General features: G+C 47.2%; 2 protein-coding genes across 5 annotated transcripts in view; one reads left to right on the forward strand and one right to left on the reverse strand.

The window, feature by feature from the left end:
* Window positions 1-1790, reverse strand: part of TOGARAM1 (TOG array regulator of axonemal microtubules 1) — a 45673-nt gene extending 43883 nt beyond the window's left edge. Inside the window, exon 1 of the mRNA XM_074864980.1 lies at window positions 312-1790. Within this exon, the coding sequence (XP_074721081.1) occupies window positions 312-1790 (1479 nt within the window). The remainder of the gene's footprint in view (window positions 1-311) is intronic.
* Window positions 1791-2229: 439 nt separating this feature from the next.
* Window positions 2230-15806, forward strand: KLHL28 (kelch like family member 28). 4 transcript variants are annotated; one of them, XM_074869284.1, is made up of 6 exons: window positions 2230-2315; window positions 4542-4642; window positions 4911-5809; window positions 8495-8938; window positions 11036-11244; window positions 11848-15806. In XM_074869284.1, exons 3-6 carry the CDS (start codon window positions 4911-4913, stop codon window positions 12009-12011), a joined length of 1716 nt encoding a protein of 571 aa, XP_074725385.1. In that variant the 5' UTR covers window positions 2230-2315; window positions 4542-4642; the 3' UTR covers window positions 12012-15806. The 4 variants fall into 4 exon arrangements, with proteins under 4 accessions (XP_074725385.1, XP_074725383.1, XP_074725384.1 ...); XM_074869283.1 differs by lacking the exon at window positions 2230-2315 and adding an exon at window positions 2385-4090; XM_074869282.1 differs by lacking the exon at window positions 4542-4642 and having other exon boundaries at window positions 2235-2315.
* Window positions 15807-17067: the final 1261 nt, after the last annotated feature.

The raw sequence follows: 17067 nt of genomic DNA on the forward strand, positions 1-17067 counted from the left end.
ACGTAACCATCGTCAGAGGCAGGTCGTTACGGTTAGATGTGAGAAGTGTGTCCTGCAGTCCAGTTAACTTTAATAAAAGATTCTTTTTTTGTATAAGTGATAAATTGTCTGGTTCCTACAAATCTGACATACTGAGTTCTCAAATTTGCCTTCCCAGATCAACATACACACAGAGCTCCTCACGCGTAAAGTATCAGCAGTGTTAGTCACACCTCACAAATACCTGTCATTTAATAAACCTTTGACAACTTTCAAATGTCCCCTTGGCACATGCTTAGAATAAAGGAGCCCTGTGAGCTACCAGTACATACCTGCTCCACACCCTTTGCAAAAGGCATCTTGACTCCTGAACCACCTTCCCTGTCTCCAGCGTGCTCGTTCTCCCAAGGCAGTTTGTTTTTCCCTTTACCCGCACTCAAGACTCTTCTTGGACTCAACCCTGGCTCAGCACAAACACCATGCGTGCCGGAGCTCTGCAGAGCATCGTCCCTGGCGTGATACCCACAGTAGCTGTGCGCACTCTGAGTTCTGCTGCCCATCAAGAGCCAGTCTGTATCTGCTCCAGGGGGCAAACAGGACCCCCTGTTATGACCAGATGACGGCAAGGGCACAGCGTACTCCACAAACCCTTGGTCTACGAGCTTTGGCAAGGTCTTCCTGGCCAGCCTGGCCTGCACCGCGTGCATCACCCCGTCCCCATTGTCCTCGAGCTCCACGGCATCCACCGCCTTGAAGAGAAGGGTGCTCTGGCCTGGGCCCAGGGAGGACGCCAGCACAGCAAACGCTTCCATGGCAGCGTGCCGGACCCTGCGCTTGCCGTCCACCAGTGCCGGAGCCAGTCCGAAGGCCAGCGTGGCCAAGTCCAGCTCCTCGCTGGGGTAAGTGAGAAGGGCCACGATGCAGATGTTGACCACCTCCTCGCGGACTTTGGAGTTCTTGTGCTGCAGGTACTCCCGCTGCAGCAGCAGGCCCAGCACCTGCTGAGGACCTGCTGCCTTCATGAGCCGCAGCAGCAGGCGGTTGTACTCCTGCCGGATGGCCACCTTGTTGTCCCCCAGGACTTTAGCAGCAGCAGAGACCAGAGGTGCCAGGAAGGCCTGGACCTGGTCGCCCAGGCGCAGGGCCAGCAGATGTATCACCTCCAACGCTCCGAGCACCACCTTGAAGTTGGAGTCATCGAGGAGGGTGTAGAGGAAGCTGATGAGACCCAGCAGGCTGGGGGCTGGCGCAGAGCTCACCGCGGCCTGGCTGGTCCCTCCAACCACCCTCTTCAGCTCCTCCACGGCCTGCGTGCGGTTCCTGTAGTCCTCCTGGTCCAGGAGGCGAGCGTGCAGCTCCGGCGGCAACAGCCCGAACTTCAGGCCGGTGCCGCCGGGCCGGGCGGGGGGCGGCGGGGCCGTGCCCTCACCCACCAGCCGACCCTCCAGTAGCGGCTGCCGGCCGGCAGGCAGGAACGGCTCAGCGCCGGGCCCCTCCTCCCGCTGCCCGGCGGGCCCGGGGCCGCCCAGCTGCCAGGCCAGGCTGCGGGAGAGCTCGCCTAGAGCCCGGCGGGCGGCGGGCGGCGGCGTGAGGGAGCGCAGGGAAGAGAAGGCGGCAGCGGGCGGGCGAGGGGGGCGGCCGGGCCCGCGGCGCCGTCCGCGCAGGGCCTCTCCGCGCAGCGCCGGCCGCGGCCCCCACGGCAGCTCCGCAGCGGCATCACCCGCCGCCCGGCCGCCGCGCTCAGGGCTGAGGCACGGCGGGAGCCAGCCCCCCCCGCCCCCGCCGCCCTCCGGGCCCGCCGGCTCCTCCATGGCGCGGGCGGGCGGCGGCGGCGCGAGGGCGGCGGCCATGGGCGGCGCAGGACGAGGCCGCCCCCACCCTGGCAACGCCGCGCGCCACAGCTCCGCGTCGCCAGGGGCCGGCCCGCACCGCGCCTGCGCGGCACCGCCCACCGCGCGGAGAGCGGGGGGGGACTGGCAGATACCTCTCCGCCCCCTTTATCCTCCGCCCCACGCCGCGACCGGCGCCCGGAGCCAGACCCGCCGGGTAATCGATCCCAGCGCGGGGCGGGAGGAGCGGGCGGTGCCGGGGATGCTCCGCTGAAGCGGAACTACCGCCCGCTCACCCCCCCGCGGTACGTGAGTGGCACCGCCCGGGCCCGGGGCATTGTGGGTGTGCGGCGCTTCCCTCAGCGGGCTGGGTGAGGGCGGGGGGCGGTGGCGGCGCCCGGAAGTGACGCGTGTGCGGTGCCGCGCGCGGCCGAGCCAGCGGAGGCGACCAGGCGGCGGTACCGCGGGCCGGGCCTCGCCGCGGCCTGCGCCACCCCCCGCCCGCAGGTGAGCGCGGCCCGCCCCGCCGCCCCGCTGCCCCCCGCCCGGGCCCGTGCCGGGAGCGCTTCCGCGGCGGCAGCTGCTGTTTCCCGGCTCGGTCCGCGGAGGGCGGGCGGGATGGACCGGCGCCGTGCCGGGGGGGGGCCGGAGGGACGCTCGTCTGAGCGGAGCGGCGGCGGGAGGATGTCAGCTCCGGGCCGGCAGCGCGGGGGTGTCGGGGGGACTGGTGCCTGGCGGCGGGGAGGGAAGCGGCGGCTGGTTTGTGGAGCCCGTCCGCAGGGCGCTCGGCCTCTGCCCCGCCAAACGGGCTGGGGCTGGAGCATGAGAGGAAGCGCAGCGGCGTGCAGAGCAGAAGACTTCACAAGCAAGACGGTTTCTGCTTGCTAATTACTTTTTTCCTTGGCGTGCAGAAGGTGGTTTTTTTGCGGCGCGCCGGGTGTTCAGCACCAAAGTTAGCTCGGCGCTTAGGGCGGGTGCTTCTGAGGTTTTATGGTCTCTAGCGAGTAGCGAAACTAGACAAGTCGCTCCCTGGCCCCAAGCATTTGGTAGTTAAATAAGGAACTGGCGAGCGCTTAAGTATTACCTTGAAACAGAAAAGTGCCTGGAGCTCTTCCTGCTGTTTTCACATAACGAAAATGCTGTGCTCGGCATCGCTTGCTGGGCATCGTCACATACCGTGGTTTTTAGAAGAGTAAAAACCTTCAGTAAGCAAGCTTGGGTAGTTGTGTTTCTGGTTAACCTTTTTATTTCCAGTAACTCTTTCCCTGCTATTCAAGATAAGTTTTACCCACGCACTGTGAAAAGGATCTGCCAGCCCGGCGCCTAAGGGCAGATATTTGATTTCTGTTGCGAGCACAGATTTTTGGACTAGCACATGTTCTTCAGGGCTGGTTAACATTCCAGCTTCTGATTTCTTGCTCAACAATAAAATAAAAAACATGCAAATATGTGGCGTGGGCGAGCTTTGCCATGCAGGAGGTACACGAGATATGGCAGTAGGCATCTCGACCAAGTTGGTACAAAGAGTTTTAGTTCTGCGGAATAACTTAAATGTACCTATTTATAACTGTTTTTACAGGTTTTGCATCTGAACTGTAACCGTTCCTTTTTCCCTCCATGTGGTGTTACCTTGTGTTTTATAATTTCTGTGTATACGTACAATCAAGTTATAAACTGGGCGCAGACACAAAAGAAAATGTTTTAGGGGCTGAACAGCTCCCCCCACACCCCCCCCCGTATAATTTGTACTGCAAAAATGTAGTTATATGGAAAATGCTGTTGTATGGAATCTTGTCTTTTGCAGATATGCTTAAAATACTTTCTTTTAGATATGGGGGGGGGGGTGGTTCCCAGTATAGGGTTGTAATAGGAGCTTAGCTTTTAATGAGTGAGAGGTTTTCTATCTCTAGCTGTAAGCCTTCACTTCTCTGTCAGTACTATTATGTTCTGTATTTAAATGTTGGCAACTAATTCTATTCTTTCAGATTCAGCACTTTGTAAGTAGGCTCGCTGCAAATTAGATGTCAGTTAAGGGCTGTAAAAATGATTAACTTCTTAATAATAAGATAAAAGAAGCGAGATCTTGAGGTTTGTGTAGTCATTTAGCAAATCAAAATGAAATCAGCTCTTCAGTTCAGAAAGTGGATGGCTGCAGTGTTCTCTGTAGAACAATAGTTATATTTCCTCGTGGTCCAGGATCCTGACACATTCCTACCCTCCACCCTCTCACTGGTATAATAATTCAGCCTGAATAAAGAACTGAAGAACTGCTTCTCCAACAGGTAGTGGTGGGCAGCACCGTTTGAATTTTAATAATACTGAAATTAGAGCGGGTATCATAGTGCCTTCAGGTGTCACGAGGCAAAGGAAAACTCTCCGCAAGAAGCGTTTGGGGGTTTTGTGGAGCTGTAGGTGGGAATGAGGATCCTTCTCTCTGCCCCTCCTGGCGATGTTCTCCTCTGCCCCAGCCCCCCTCTCCCTGCAGCCCCCAGCCCCACTGCCTCTGCGGGTCTCTGTTGCCTCTTCGTGCAGGGGGAGGGACTGATGGGTGATGGGAGGAGTGGGGCTCTGCCCCCAGCACTGGTCCCAGGGTTGGGGGGATGCACAGCAGGGCCCTGGCTGCACCACGGTAGCACTAGGGAGAATAGCAGAAAGTAGTTGAAGAACTTTTAAAACTTTCTTTGAAATAAGCCAGTTCTATTCTTTGTTTATCTCTATTTATTTCTGTTTCAGTTGCTGTTTAGTTTTCTCAAATACCTGATGTGAAATCCTATCATGCGTTCAGCGCTTCAGATAATACGTGTTTTACTCCAGAACAAAAAAAAAAAAAGGTGGTGGTTCAGTTTTATTTTTCCGAGTCAATGATTAATATAGCATATGCTATTAATAAACCTTTGATTGTCCTGGATTTAACTTGTGTGAAAAAGCATAGCGCATAAGGATTGAAAAAGTAAATTGGAAAGTAATAAACCTAATTAAGATAAAAGCAAAAATGGAAAAACATTTTTTTAAACGTTCTGTATGGCATGTCTAAGTAACATGAGTAATGAAACTGTTGAAGTGGAGCCCTGAGTAATGCGTTAAAAATTGTGTTTGCCACAGATGGACCAGTCGTCTCCAACCTACATGCTTGCCAACTTAACCCACTTGCATTCTGAACAGCTCCTGCAAGGCTTGAACCTCCTTCGCCAACATCACGAGCTCTGCGACATTATCCTCAGAGTCGGCGATGTCAAGATCCACGCCCACAAAGTGGTGCTTGCCAGCATCAGCCCCTACTTCAAAGCCATGTTCACTGGGAACCTCTCGGAGAAGGAGAACTCGGAGGTGGAGTTCCAGTGCGTGGACGAGGCGGCGCTGCAGGCCATCGTGGAGTACGCCTACACGGGCACCGTCTTCATCTCCCAGGACACTGTGGAGTCGCTTCTTCCAGCTGCCAATCTCCTCCAGATCAAACTGGTGGTGAAGGAGTGTTGCGCGTTCCTCGAAAGCCAGCTTGATCCCGGCAACTGCATCGGGATTTCCCGCTTCGCAGAGACCTACGGCTGCCACGACCTCTACTTGGCTGCTAACAAGTACATTTGCCAAAACTTTGAAGATGTTTGTCAGACGGAAGAGTTTTTTGAGCTGACACATGCTGAACTGGATGAAATCGTTTCCAACGACTGCCTGAACGTTGTGACGGAAGAAACCGTCTTTTACGCGCTGGAGTCCTGGATCAAGTACGACGTGCAGGAGCGGCAGAAGTACTTGGCACAGCTGCTCCACTGCGTTCGGCTGCCGCTGCTGAGCGTTAAGTTCCTCACGAGGTTATATGAAGCAAATCATCTCATTCGTGATGACCATACCTGCAAACATCTGCTAAATGAGGCCCTAAAATACCACTTCATGCCTGAACACAGACTTTCCCACCAGACCATGCTGATGACGCGACCTCGCTGTGCTCCTAAAGTTCTGTGTGCTGTCGGAGGGAAAGCTGGACTCTTTGCCTGTTTGGAAAGGTAAGTGATAGTAAAGATGTTGCAGCACTTGGGGTGGTGTGACATTCATGTTCGTTAGCACGTGGATCAGGATTAAGGCAGTCGAAGAGCTGTGCTCTGCAGGTCTGTAGTTACTCTTTGCTTTCGTAAGAACTACTTAAGTATATTTTTTTTTTTTTGACAAGGCCGAGCACTGAATCCAAAATGTGTTCTGATTCAACGAGTAATCTTCAGTGTTGTGGGGTTTTGTTTGTGCTAACAGAAATAGCTATAAAATCTTATCATTTTAATTCTGTTGATTGAGAATTTGGATAATAAAAGTGGTTGATAAAAGTTTGTATGCTACTTCTTTATCCTTCAGGTCTTTTCATTTTACATAATTTTTCCCTGATCTATTACTATTCCAGACCATCAAATAATAAAATTTAACCTAATAGGTGACAAATATGCTTCCTGGTAACTCGGAAGTCCTTGGATTTAAAATAGACTTAACAGAGTAGAACAACGGGGTAATTCTTAGCAATGTCACGCTCTTGACCATCGTGTAATCACGCCATCCCTCTCAGCCACTGGGTTGGTATCCACATCCCTGCCGGCAGAAACAGGGACGGGCATATCCTTTTTTACCCAGTTTTCACCATAAACCTCCTCTTCAGTTACTGGAGCACATCCCTGAGGCTAACTGTGTGAGCAGAAGGGATGTAACAGAGAGAAAAATCGCTTTCTTCCCCATACTGGTAGGGTTGGGTTTACTCACCATGTTGTATTAACATTGCCAGAAGTGGTAGTTAAACTGTGTGGGTCTGCACATGTATGTGTACTTATAGATACACACACAGTGCTGTGGTGTGGAATGTGCCCTTATCAGCTCAGTAAATGCCTCCTGTGTCAGGGCACGCTACCCGAACTGGTTCTGCAGCTGAATCCTGGGGTAATATTTTACTCAGAGATACTCTTTTCTGTGACAATTCCGTGTTTGCGTATATATATACATACACTTAAAAACCTGGGAAGATCAGTATCTTCTTCCTCCCTGTGTTTAGACTCGTCAAAGTTACTTAAAATTAACTTCCCTGATAATAGGGATTGATAGTAAACTACACGTTGGGACTGGGAATTGTTGGATTTATAGATTGAAAAAATAAAAGGGGTTTTGGGCTTAAAAAAATCCCTTTGTTCGAGTGAATAAAGTTGTCCTCTGATATTCTTCAGCTCTGTTTCTTTCACAGCTTCTTCAGTGTTTGTAACAATATTATATAACAATGTAGTTTGGATTATTTTGATATTTTTTTAAAACAAAAATGTTCTTTACTACTTTAACCATGTTTTAATGCATACAAAAATCTGTTCTTCCTTAATTTATTATTCGTATTCTTTCCTAAACTGTCATTTCAGTTAATACTTAGGTTCAAACAATTGCTTTTGACATACAAAAAAAGTCACAGGTTGCTTAAATAATATCTAATACAATTAAAATTGTGAAGTAAAGAATCACAGACTGGTTTGAGTTGGAAGGGGCCTTACAGCCCATCCAGTGCCACCCCCCTGCCCCGGGCAGGGACACCTTCCACTAGCCCAGGTTGCCCAAAGCCCCGTCCAACCTGGCCTTGAACCCTTCCAGGGAGGGGGCAGCCACAGCTTCTCTGGGCAACCTGTGCCAGGGCCTCACCACCCTCACAGGGAAGTCGGAACCCTTAATTCCACTATTCTCATTCTACTTTCCATTTGTACTTGCAGAAAGGCTGCTTTTTTCGCTCACAGTTAGCTGCTGCTTTGTGATAACAAAATTACTTCCAGTATGTTTAATCCTGCTCGTTTCTAACTGGGCTGCTGCTGTCAGGAGCCAGTCTGGTGTTTCAACAGTCCTTGCTCCTGGGTTCTTAGTCAGTGGCTATCGGCTCTCCAGCGGCTTCATTTTCTTGGATGTTGTTTGAACAGATCATATTTCCTGTGTACTAGAGAGTCTTTTAAATCATTTAAGTAATTAACTAAACTATGTAGGTGGATTGACTGGATTTCATGCGTGATAGGCTAGAGCCACCATATTTTAACATTAATTAAAAAGGCAAATAAGCAGTATTTTGAAAACTGATTTTTCAGATTGCTTTGTTCTACTTTGACATTTCACTGAAATTGCCAGTGCATGCCAAATATGTGTTTATCAAACTACAAATTGTACCTTCTAAGGATGTTTGTATATATAGACACGTACTTCCCCCTCTCTAATTCACCTTTTCTCTCTCTCCCATCTCTGTGACTGTTCTTTTTTTTTTTTTTCCCAGTGCTCCCTTCTTGTTCCTTTGCTTTGTGTTTTTAGCTTCCCCCAGTCACAGCCTACCTCAAAAGCTGCTGTGCCATCAGCCCTGTATTGTCTTCCCTCCGTTACCCGCAATGCGTCCCACCTTCTCCCTGCTCTGCCTGGTTTGTACTTTCAAAATCCATCATTTTAGGTCTCGGACTTGGTGCCGTGGCTGCTTGCTGGGCTGCTGCATCGCCCTGCCCGCGGTGAGGCCCTGGGGTTTTCACTCTTCAGAGCAGAAAACAGCGTTTGATTTTTAGCTTACATCTGGGCTATTGGAAGAAACAGCAAACAATGGATGGGACATATTAAATAATCTTAAGACTGTGTTCTTTGATGCTCGTTTGCAGTTCACACAGCTGCAGAAAGCTATGTTTGCTCACATAGTCTTTGTTTTTCTATTTCAGTGTTGAAATGTATTTTCCCCAGAATGACTCCTGGATAGGCCTGGCACCTCTTAGCATTCCCCGCTACGAATTTGGAATATGTGTCCTAGACCAGAAAATATACGTTGTGGGAGGGATTGCGACCCACGTGTGCCAAGGCATCAGTTACCGGAAGCACGAGAATTCCGTGGAGTGCTGGGACCCCGACACCAACACCTGGACGTCTCTCGAGAGGATGTTTGAGAGCCGGAGTACTCTGGGGGTGGTGGTGCTGGCTGGCGAGCTCTACGCCTTAGGTGGCTATGACGGGCAGTCGTACCTACGGACTGTAGAGAAATACATTCCTAAAGTGAAGGAGTGGCAGCTCGTGGCCCCAATGAACAAAACAAGAAGTTGTTTTGCTGCAGCTGTCTTGGACGGGATGATATATGCCATTGGGGGTTACGGTCCTGCCCATATGAACAGGTATGTGCTTTTGGTGGGTGTAGCTCCGTGTCGTAAGCTGGAAATCAGCAAAACTCACTGTTAAGATTTTGTTATTGGCAGCCAATTAAAAAATATTCTAAGGTAGATTCGTAATCCACAGCGAGCCTTGTTAATCCTTGTTCTGCAGTATCAGTCTAATAATTCAACTGGGAAATCTTTATTTTAACTTCACGTGTTCCAGCTCAGACCTGGTTTCTTTGGGTTGGGTTTGGTTTTCAAATCCTTCAGAAGGGAAGATGATAGAGGCGTGTCTGTGTATCACTAAGCGAGGTGGTGTAAGACCCATGGCCTTGTAGACACCCGGGCTGGCTGACTCGGCGGCTCGGCTGCGTGGGTTTATGTGCTCAGGTCCCCAGGCAGTGTCACGGCGCTGCACCGCGGCTGCTGAGCTCTGGGGAGAGGCTTGTGCCAGCACCATGTAAATCCTTCTACCCACAGCCTGCAAAATATTAGGCGGCGTGGTTAGCTTTGACGTTTGAAACACTGAGTTGACACGAATAGGATTTTTCACATGCTTAATATACACCTTGGGTGGAATCTTAAAGTACTCGTGATGAGGATAATAAAGCTCAGGTTGGTGGTTCCTGCCCTGGCTCCTGGGTGGAAGTGGGTTTGCCTCAGACCTCACCTTCACAGGCAGTTTCCTGGTACCAGCGTGCCCTTGAGTTGTTCTGTTCCACGTTGCTCCGTATGGATGGACAGGGGCGTTTAGTTATGCAAAGAAATAATTTCTACTCTTTTCGTCATTAAAATGGGAACGAATCAGCCCTATGTCCCTCCAGGAAGCAAATTAATAAACTACAAACGTAAAAAGCTGAATAAAGAATGAAAATTAGGATCTTGCTTGCAGGAAGGGATGCACTGGTTGTTTAACAGTGTAGTATAACAACCTCGTGCTAGTCATTAATTGTACTTACTTCTTACATTTGATACGTGTTTACATAAAACAATTGGTGAAGCAAAGGATTAGTTCCCAAGTAGGAAAGTATAGAGGAGTAGTTTTCCAAGTTTTTAAATTACTGAAATAAAACCAGCAATAACTTAAACTGCTTGGTATGGCGGTGACAGGATTTTATGAAACTTAATGTGACATTTTTCTGATTTCTTGTATTTTAAATTATGAACCGTAATAGCAGTTGAAATACTTCATAGACAAGCAAACCATCTCTGAAAGTTTTCTTCACATGGGAATTTGTGAATTTGCAGTAAAAGCAAGCTGCCCGCTGTGCAATTGAGCGCTTTTTCTCCAACTCTGTAGTGCTTCAGATTTTCTCTTCCCCTCTTCTCTGTCCCCTCGAAGCTGCACTTTGGACAGGGCAGGGCTGCTTGCCATGAGGGTGTTAATGACTCTGACCCTCTGTACAGCCCCAGTGCTTAAAAAAAGCAATAGTGATGATGATGATTCATTTCCATTGTATCCTGAAGGCCTCTTCTATCCTTAGTGTTCTGATAAGCAGCCTCTTTACTGCTTTTCCTGAGGGATACGCTCTCCACAGTTTTTTCTCTGTTATTTTCAGGCAAGCCTCAAGGAAGTTTTTGATTTGATGTGTTACCCAAATAGATACACTTCAGATCGGCATTGTATTCGGTTTCTCATGAGTTGCTTTTTCTATAAATAGCAGCAGCCATCCTTGAAAGAGCTTTCAGTTCTGAGGCCAGCTTTGAAAAATCGTGCTTAGTTTCAATCTGCAACCTGAAGATCCAGGGCAGTGGCGTGAGGACACTGGTGAAGCAGCTGAACGGCAGCTGCTGTGTCGGGATGAAATATGTTAAAACTGCTTTTTGGCAACACTCTGTCGAGAACCTCCAGCTGCTTTGTGTTCTCGAAGGACCCTGGGATGTGACTGATGCTTCTGAGGTGATAACACTGGCATTTGTGCTACCGTTGGGTGGTGCGAAGCAGCTACGCTGCAGATTTTGCCATCAGCTCAGGCACTTTGTGTTGGGTTATTCCCGTGCGGGGTAGCACTGGTTGGCAGAACTAGATGTACCTCTGACAAACGCAGATTTCTCGTGGGGTGAAATTCAAGCGGCACTAAAATCCAGGCCTCACAAGTTATTTGTTTGCATTGGCAGCATGGAGCGTTACGATCCGAGTAAAAACTCGTGGGAGACGGTCGCTTCGATGGCTGATAAGCGAATAAACTTCGGTGTCGGTGTCATGCTGGGCTTCATTTTCGTAGTAGGAGGACACAACGGTGTGTCTCACTTATCGAGCATCGAGAGATACGATCCTCACCAAAACCAGTGGACTGTGTGTCGACCCATGAAGGAACCCAGGACAGGTAGGGATGCGCCACGCTCTCAGCGGTTAACTCGGGTTCCTTTCGGAAAGAAACTGCCCTTTGTCCCAGCAGAAGCTGCAATAAAGTTGCCTACAGAGTGTTGCTCTTCACCTGTGAATGAAGATCACTTAATCAGCTCTGTGAAAGAATGAGTATTTATTTCTCTATCTTTAATTAGAGTCCAGATTATTAATGCTGAGCTGCAACAAAAATAATATGAAGTAATATTTCTACTCTACCTTCTATTTTTTCACTGATTTTGAGTGAGTTTCTGTTGGTTGCTGTTCTATTGTATTTTATTTCACGTTGAGACTCAGTAGTGCATCCTCTCTCCTGCCTCCCTGACGAGGAGTGTTGGGGCAGAAGAGCATTGCTTTGTCATAGGAAAGGGCATAAGAACAGTAAAAATGGAGTGTAACCCTGAACAGAGAGGGACTCGTTTTCCTTAAAGACAGCCCGAAAAAGGAGAGGCTGTGAGAACTTTGTTCAGGCTGCAGGCGGGGAGAATGTTGTTTCCAAGTAGGACAGAAATACTCCTTCTTTCCACACTTGGTGATCATGCAATCTTTTTTTATCTTTTTTTTTTTTTCTTCTTTCCAACAGGAGTTGGTGCAGCCGTAATTGATAACTACCTTTATGTAGTTGGAGGTCATTCGGGGTCGTCCTATCTGAACACTGTACAGAAATACGACCCCATCTCGGATACCTGGCTGGACTCTGCTGGGATGATGTACTGTCGATGCAATTTTGGTTTGACTGCACTTTGATGAAAAGCAGGACTTTATGGACCTGGTGGAGCTTAACCTGCTTGAAAATAAACCCTGCTGGTGGAGACTGTAAGCTGCGTTTTCTGAAGCTGGAAGGTTGGAGGAACGTGGTGAAGTTGGGGTTGAAATGAGGAAGGATTTGTTTTCTTCCGGTAATCGGCCTCTGTTATGTTAGTGACATGGCCAGGACGACGGGAAGGCTTGTTACCAGCTGGGTTTAGCATCCTCCTGATGGCAGTGAATTCTAGAGAGTACTGTACATGCCTGGGATATGGTTAGAAAACTCACTGTATATCTAACCCTTTCACTTTCTAGAGCTTTCCTCTCTTCCTCCTGCCTACTATGAAACATGAAGTTTACTGTGCTTGGGGTGAGAGACGTGTGAGTGTGCTGTACGACTGGACAGTTCGCTGGTGGTCATCTGGTTGTGTCTTCATGTTAAGAAAACGCCAGTGCTTCATCATTTTTTTTATGAACAGTAACTAAAGGGCTGCCTTGTTTCCGTATCTCAAGGTTTGTAAATAATAAATGCCATAGTCTGTTGCCTGTACACTCTCCTTTGTTACTCGCTTACCGGTAGGAGGGCTGGGATGGTAATTAGTAACCACTTGAGGAAATTTACAGGGTGGATTTATTGCCTCTTAATGAAGTTTTTGGATCTGATGAAGAGAAATCACATTTTTAACTTCCCTTATATTTTCTTTCAGTGGGTAAATGAGCGCTAGATTAAATGACTTCATCTTGCTAGTCTGCTGTGTGTTTTCAATCGTAACACAAGGAAAAATGACAGCAGCAGTGTGTCGGGAGATGCCACAGCAGCGTTTGTAGCCTGATATAAAATAAATACTCAGAAATGAATCCCTCCCATCCTTCTCCCAAGCGCACTTGTGTCCATATTCCGTATAACATCCTTTTTTAAAAGAATGTATGATTGCTTTCTCAGAGTGTTCAGATATAAAAATGGTGCTAAATGTAGGACTTAACAATAAGGCTGTTACTGATTTTAGTGCAGTATGCATAAAGCATGATTGTTTTGATTGTTCTAGTGTTTTTGTTCCTTATTTGCTTGATACATTCGTGCCTAAGAAAACTGTCAAGAATAACACGATGTACTGAATGAGCTCTACGTTTGTCACGGTTTGTTTTTTTTTTTTCCAGAAGATCTATGTTTGTTTTTCCTGTTCTCACAAACACATAAATAGGGAGCGAATAGTCTCGGGTTCTTCAGCCTTGCCTTTATCATGAGTCCTGGTGAATGAAGAGCGCGGGGTGGAGTTGCTCATCCCAAGTGTGTCTCCTGCGTGACGGAGCACGGAGGGTTGGTTTCTGTGGCTGACCAGAATGTCAGGAGATGCAGCTTTGGGATAGCCCTAAACTTAGAGGAAACTTGGGCAGAGAAATAGAAAGTGAGGCTGTGGGTTATAACCATTATTTAAAATAGATGGCTGCATAAATATGAATTTTAGCTAATTTAGAATGCTTTGGTTTGTCTTCTGATTTTAACTAGGAACCATGGTTATCTTGAATTTCTGTTTTGATGTCTGTACGTGTATTGCCAGGCCTGGTACTGAAGAATTTTTTCTGCCTCCAGAGTTCTTTTCCCCTTGTTTTAACATGTTAATTTAATGTTTGTTTCCCCTTGTTTTTCTAGCCTGTGTAGTATTATTTTTGAAGGTGCAATAATATTTGAAATAGTTGCTTTAAAAGCCATTTCTTGATAAGTTTGCTAAGTGGAGGTTTTTTGAGTGCACTTGATTTATTCTAGGTCCCTGCAAAGCTCGTGGCACCCAGGCACCCAGTGGTGTTCCTTGGTCTTCTGTACGCTACTGTGCAGATTTTTAGCAGTCAAGGAGACGAGGCTGTTTTCACCATGAAACATTATTCATTGATAACAGGTGTTTGCACAGATCGTGAGATCCTGCACAAATTCTTCAAATTTGGTAGAATTAAGCAGGACTTGAAAAGTAAATAAAATGAACAATGTCAGTGTTTTCAGTGCAGTTTCTTTGACCCAATAAGGATTCTGGTTATATAGCAATAATAGCGTAAATTAATTATTCTGGTGACTGTTGATAGGACACGTGTAGCTACGTGGTGGTGTGTTGCGTGTGGGTGTGTGGGGAGGAGGAGGAAGGGGAGCAGCGCGGGGCTGGGGTCCAGGAGGTGTTTCAGCCTGGTGTGTAGCTCGCCTCTCGTTCCGTCAGGGTAGGTGCACAAGCTCAGCGCTTCCATGGGCTGTTTTGCTCTTCAGTCTGTTTCCCAGAGAGGCCGTTGGTGATCACGTTGTCCAGTGTACACCAGAGATAAGGGCGCTTCAAAAACTAATATTAAAATAAGAAAAATTCCTTGCCTAACTGAGAACTTTACGCTGATAGGAGGCTTTCTGCGCAGTTTGGTACTGTACCTGCTAGAGCTTAACTGCAGAGGCACTCTGTGAATGAAGGTGTTCCTATACATGTTCTGATTGGAAATACCAGTAACCACCATTCTCAGTTAGTAGAAAGTGGTGCAGGGTACAGAAAACATTTTGGCTTCATCAGAACAAGAGGTCGGGGTGGTGTTGATGGTTATTCGGTGTTTATATAAGCATCTTTCATTTAGGGAAGTCAAAGCACTTAAAATTGTAAAATGTTTTATTCGCTTTACCTAGGCAGTGGCAATGTTAAATCAGGTCACGGAGATTGACCCCGTATTGCTCCATTTAAAATAGCAGCATAAACGATTTTTTTAGTGGGCAGGCTTGGTCTGAAGAATGGGAAAAACACCTAATGAAATAACACTGTTGTTAGATGAACTGCTTAACTGGCAACAGCTTGAACAGTACCAACCCTGGGGTCGTGTCACTTAAAATCACACCACCTTCATTTTCTGTTCTGGGGGCTTGTTGTCCTGCTCACTGAAGTGCTTGGTTATAGGGAGATCAGACACAACAATCCGTTTAAACCTGCGTTTGAAGAACAGTGCTCTCATCGTAATGTCTGTCTTGCCGTTTAAAAATTAAGGACCTTCAAATAAGATGTCATACAACTATAAATTATCATCCAGTTCTATTTCTTAATCACTCAAAATTATCTGTAAAGCACTTTAAAATGGGTATGAGTTTATATGTGTACATACAGTTCCTGAATTTCTGCTTTTTTTTTTTTTTTAAGCTATTCATCTGTAAGCTTCTTGACAGCCTCTCCTCCTAGGAATACTTTTCTTTCAGAAATCTAGTTGGAATTTCTAGAGGGGCAAGTGTGTCCAGTCTGCAGTACAAGCAGTTAACTGTTTCTGGGAGATAGTGTGTTACTTCTGTGAATTTGCCATCTGTAAGTCCCCATTCACTCTATGAAACAATGCAAATTGTCCAAACTTGCCTTAAATTCTTGATATTTAACAGAAACGCAAAGAACTGGATGATAATTCCTATTTTTTTGCCTTATGCGCTGTGCTGTATTTTAAACCCAAGGATAACTATAATTTTTAGCAGGATTTAATAACTGTACAGAGAATACCAAATTGTACTCGGACTTGACCAGAGTGCTTTGGTTGGGAGTATAAAATGGTATATGTAGTTTTGTGTACGTAGAGTGTTTTTACGTGTTCATCTTTTCTAGCAGCGATGTTCTGGTTTTGTTATTGTTTACAAAAGTGGCATTTGAGTTCAACAGGAAAATAACTGTAACCTGCATTCTCGGTCTTTACTAGCGTTCTCGACGTGTTTGCTGTTGTGATAAAATGCTCTGTAAGTATTGTTGTAACGATTTCATTGAATGTGAAACGATTTAGTAAATAAACCTGCGAAAAAACTTATTTTTACACGTTTTGTTGGATGGTGACTATAAATGCGCTGTAGCTTCAGCCTTCCAGCGCAGTAACACCTCTGAGCTGTTACTCCAGCGTGTTACCTCAGCCCTGCCCGGTGGGAGCTGGAGCGAAGGGCAGGAGGATGTTCCCCCATCTCGGAGGGGGTGAGCTGGCTGGGGGACCCTGACCCCCAAAAACACTTTACAGCGTCTTTCCGTGCGAATCACGCTCTCCTGGGGAGGACCAGCACCCCTGACCCACTGCAGAAACCGTCTGCTCAGGGTTGCAAATAAATAATTTCAGCCTGCTGTTACTCCTTCACCTTTGTGGTTTGGCTTGGGGTGGTGGTTTACACGAAGGAACACCAGGCATCCCTCTCTCTGCAGGGGTGAAAAGGGAATTTAAGGTTTGGCAGTTACACGGTAAAATTACTTTTTCGCTGTCTTAATCTAAATACAGGCAGAAATGGCTGATTTTTTTACACAGCTGAGAGCAGGGTTGAGTGCTGAACTCTCTCTTGCCCAAGGCCTGAATTCAGCTTCACATTGCTGCCGTAGGAGATGCCATTCACCACTGGTACTCACACATGCCCTTAAAAATTGTGTAATTGTGGACTCCAGCTAGAAAACACTGCCTTTTATAGTCTTAGTTGTGCTGAAGCTGGCACAAAAAGTGATTTTCTTGGGGGGGGAGAAAAGATTTAGTACATTAATAAAAGACTTTCAGGTAACACCCCTCAAGGACTGGGTTTTACCTTTCCCTAAGTTTAAAGGTTGCTATTACGCACTGATGTGGCAGCTACTTCAGAACACATTCGACAGACAGACAGGGCAGGTGAAGATTTCTTCCAGTTTATTTTAGCATAAAGCTTTTTTTAAAAAAAAAAAAAAAATTGTGTCGGAAAAATTCAAACATCTGACATAACATTTGACTTAAAGCAGCTCTGGGCAGTACCGTAGTCCTCATTCTCTTTGGGTCTCAAATATACTTAATGCACAGACCTTAATTTAGGAATGGCCGGGAAATAATGGTAAAGGGAACATAACTTAGGGGGTTTGAGCTGTCTAATGTTAACTAGAGATGGCAAAAAATATAAAAAATAGTGCTTTATATTAAAAAAAAAATTTGTAAGCCTACCATAGGTGCTTGCACTGATGTGGGAAGCTGCAGTATGGTGCTTTTCTTTATTAAAATAAACCTTCCAATAAATGCCTGAAAACAGAAAGTCCTACGGAGAGCACAGCCCTCCCATGCAGGTGCTGCTGGT

This window comes from Strix uralensis, chromosome 4 (assembly GCF_047716275.1).
Source record: "Strix uralensis isolate ZFMK-TIS-50842 chromosome 4, bStrUra1, whole genome shotgun sequence".
NCBI lineage: Eukaryota > Metazoa > Chordata > Aves > Strigiformes > Strigidae > Strix > Strix uralensis.

What these genes read in the sequence shown, in the direction of transcription:
- KLHL28 (XM_074869284.1), top strand. Translation starts at nt 4,911, where the DNA reads ATGGACCAGTCGTCTCCAACCTACATGCTTGCCAACTTAACCCACTTG. An exon ending in CTCTTTGCCTGTTTGGAAAG is followed by an intron (nt 5,810 to 8,494) that starts GTAAGTGATAGT and finishes TTTCTATTTCAG; the next exon opens with TGTTGAAATGTATTTTCCCC. An exon ending in CATGAAGGAACCCAGGACAG is followed by an intron (nt 11,245 to 11,847) that starts GTAGGGATGCGC and finishes TCTTTCCAACAG; the next exon opens with GAGTTGGTGCAGCCGTAATT.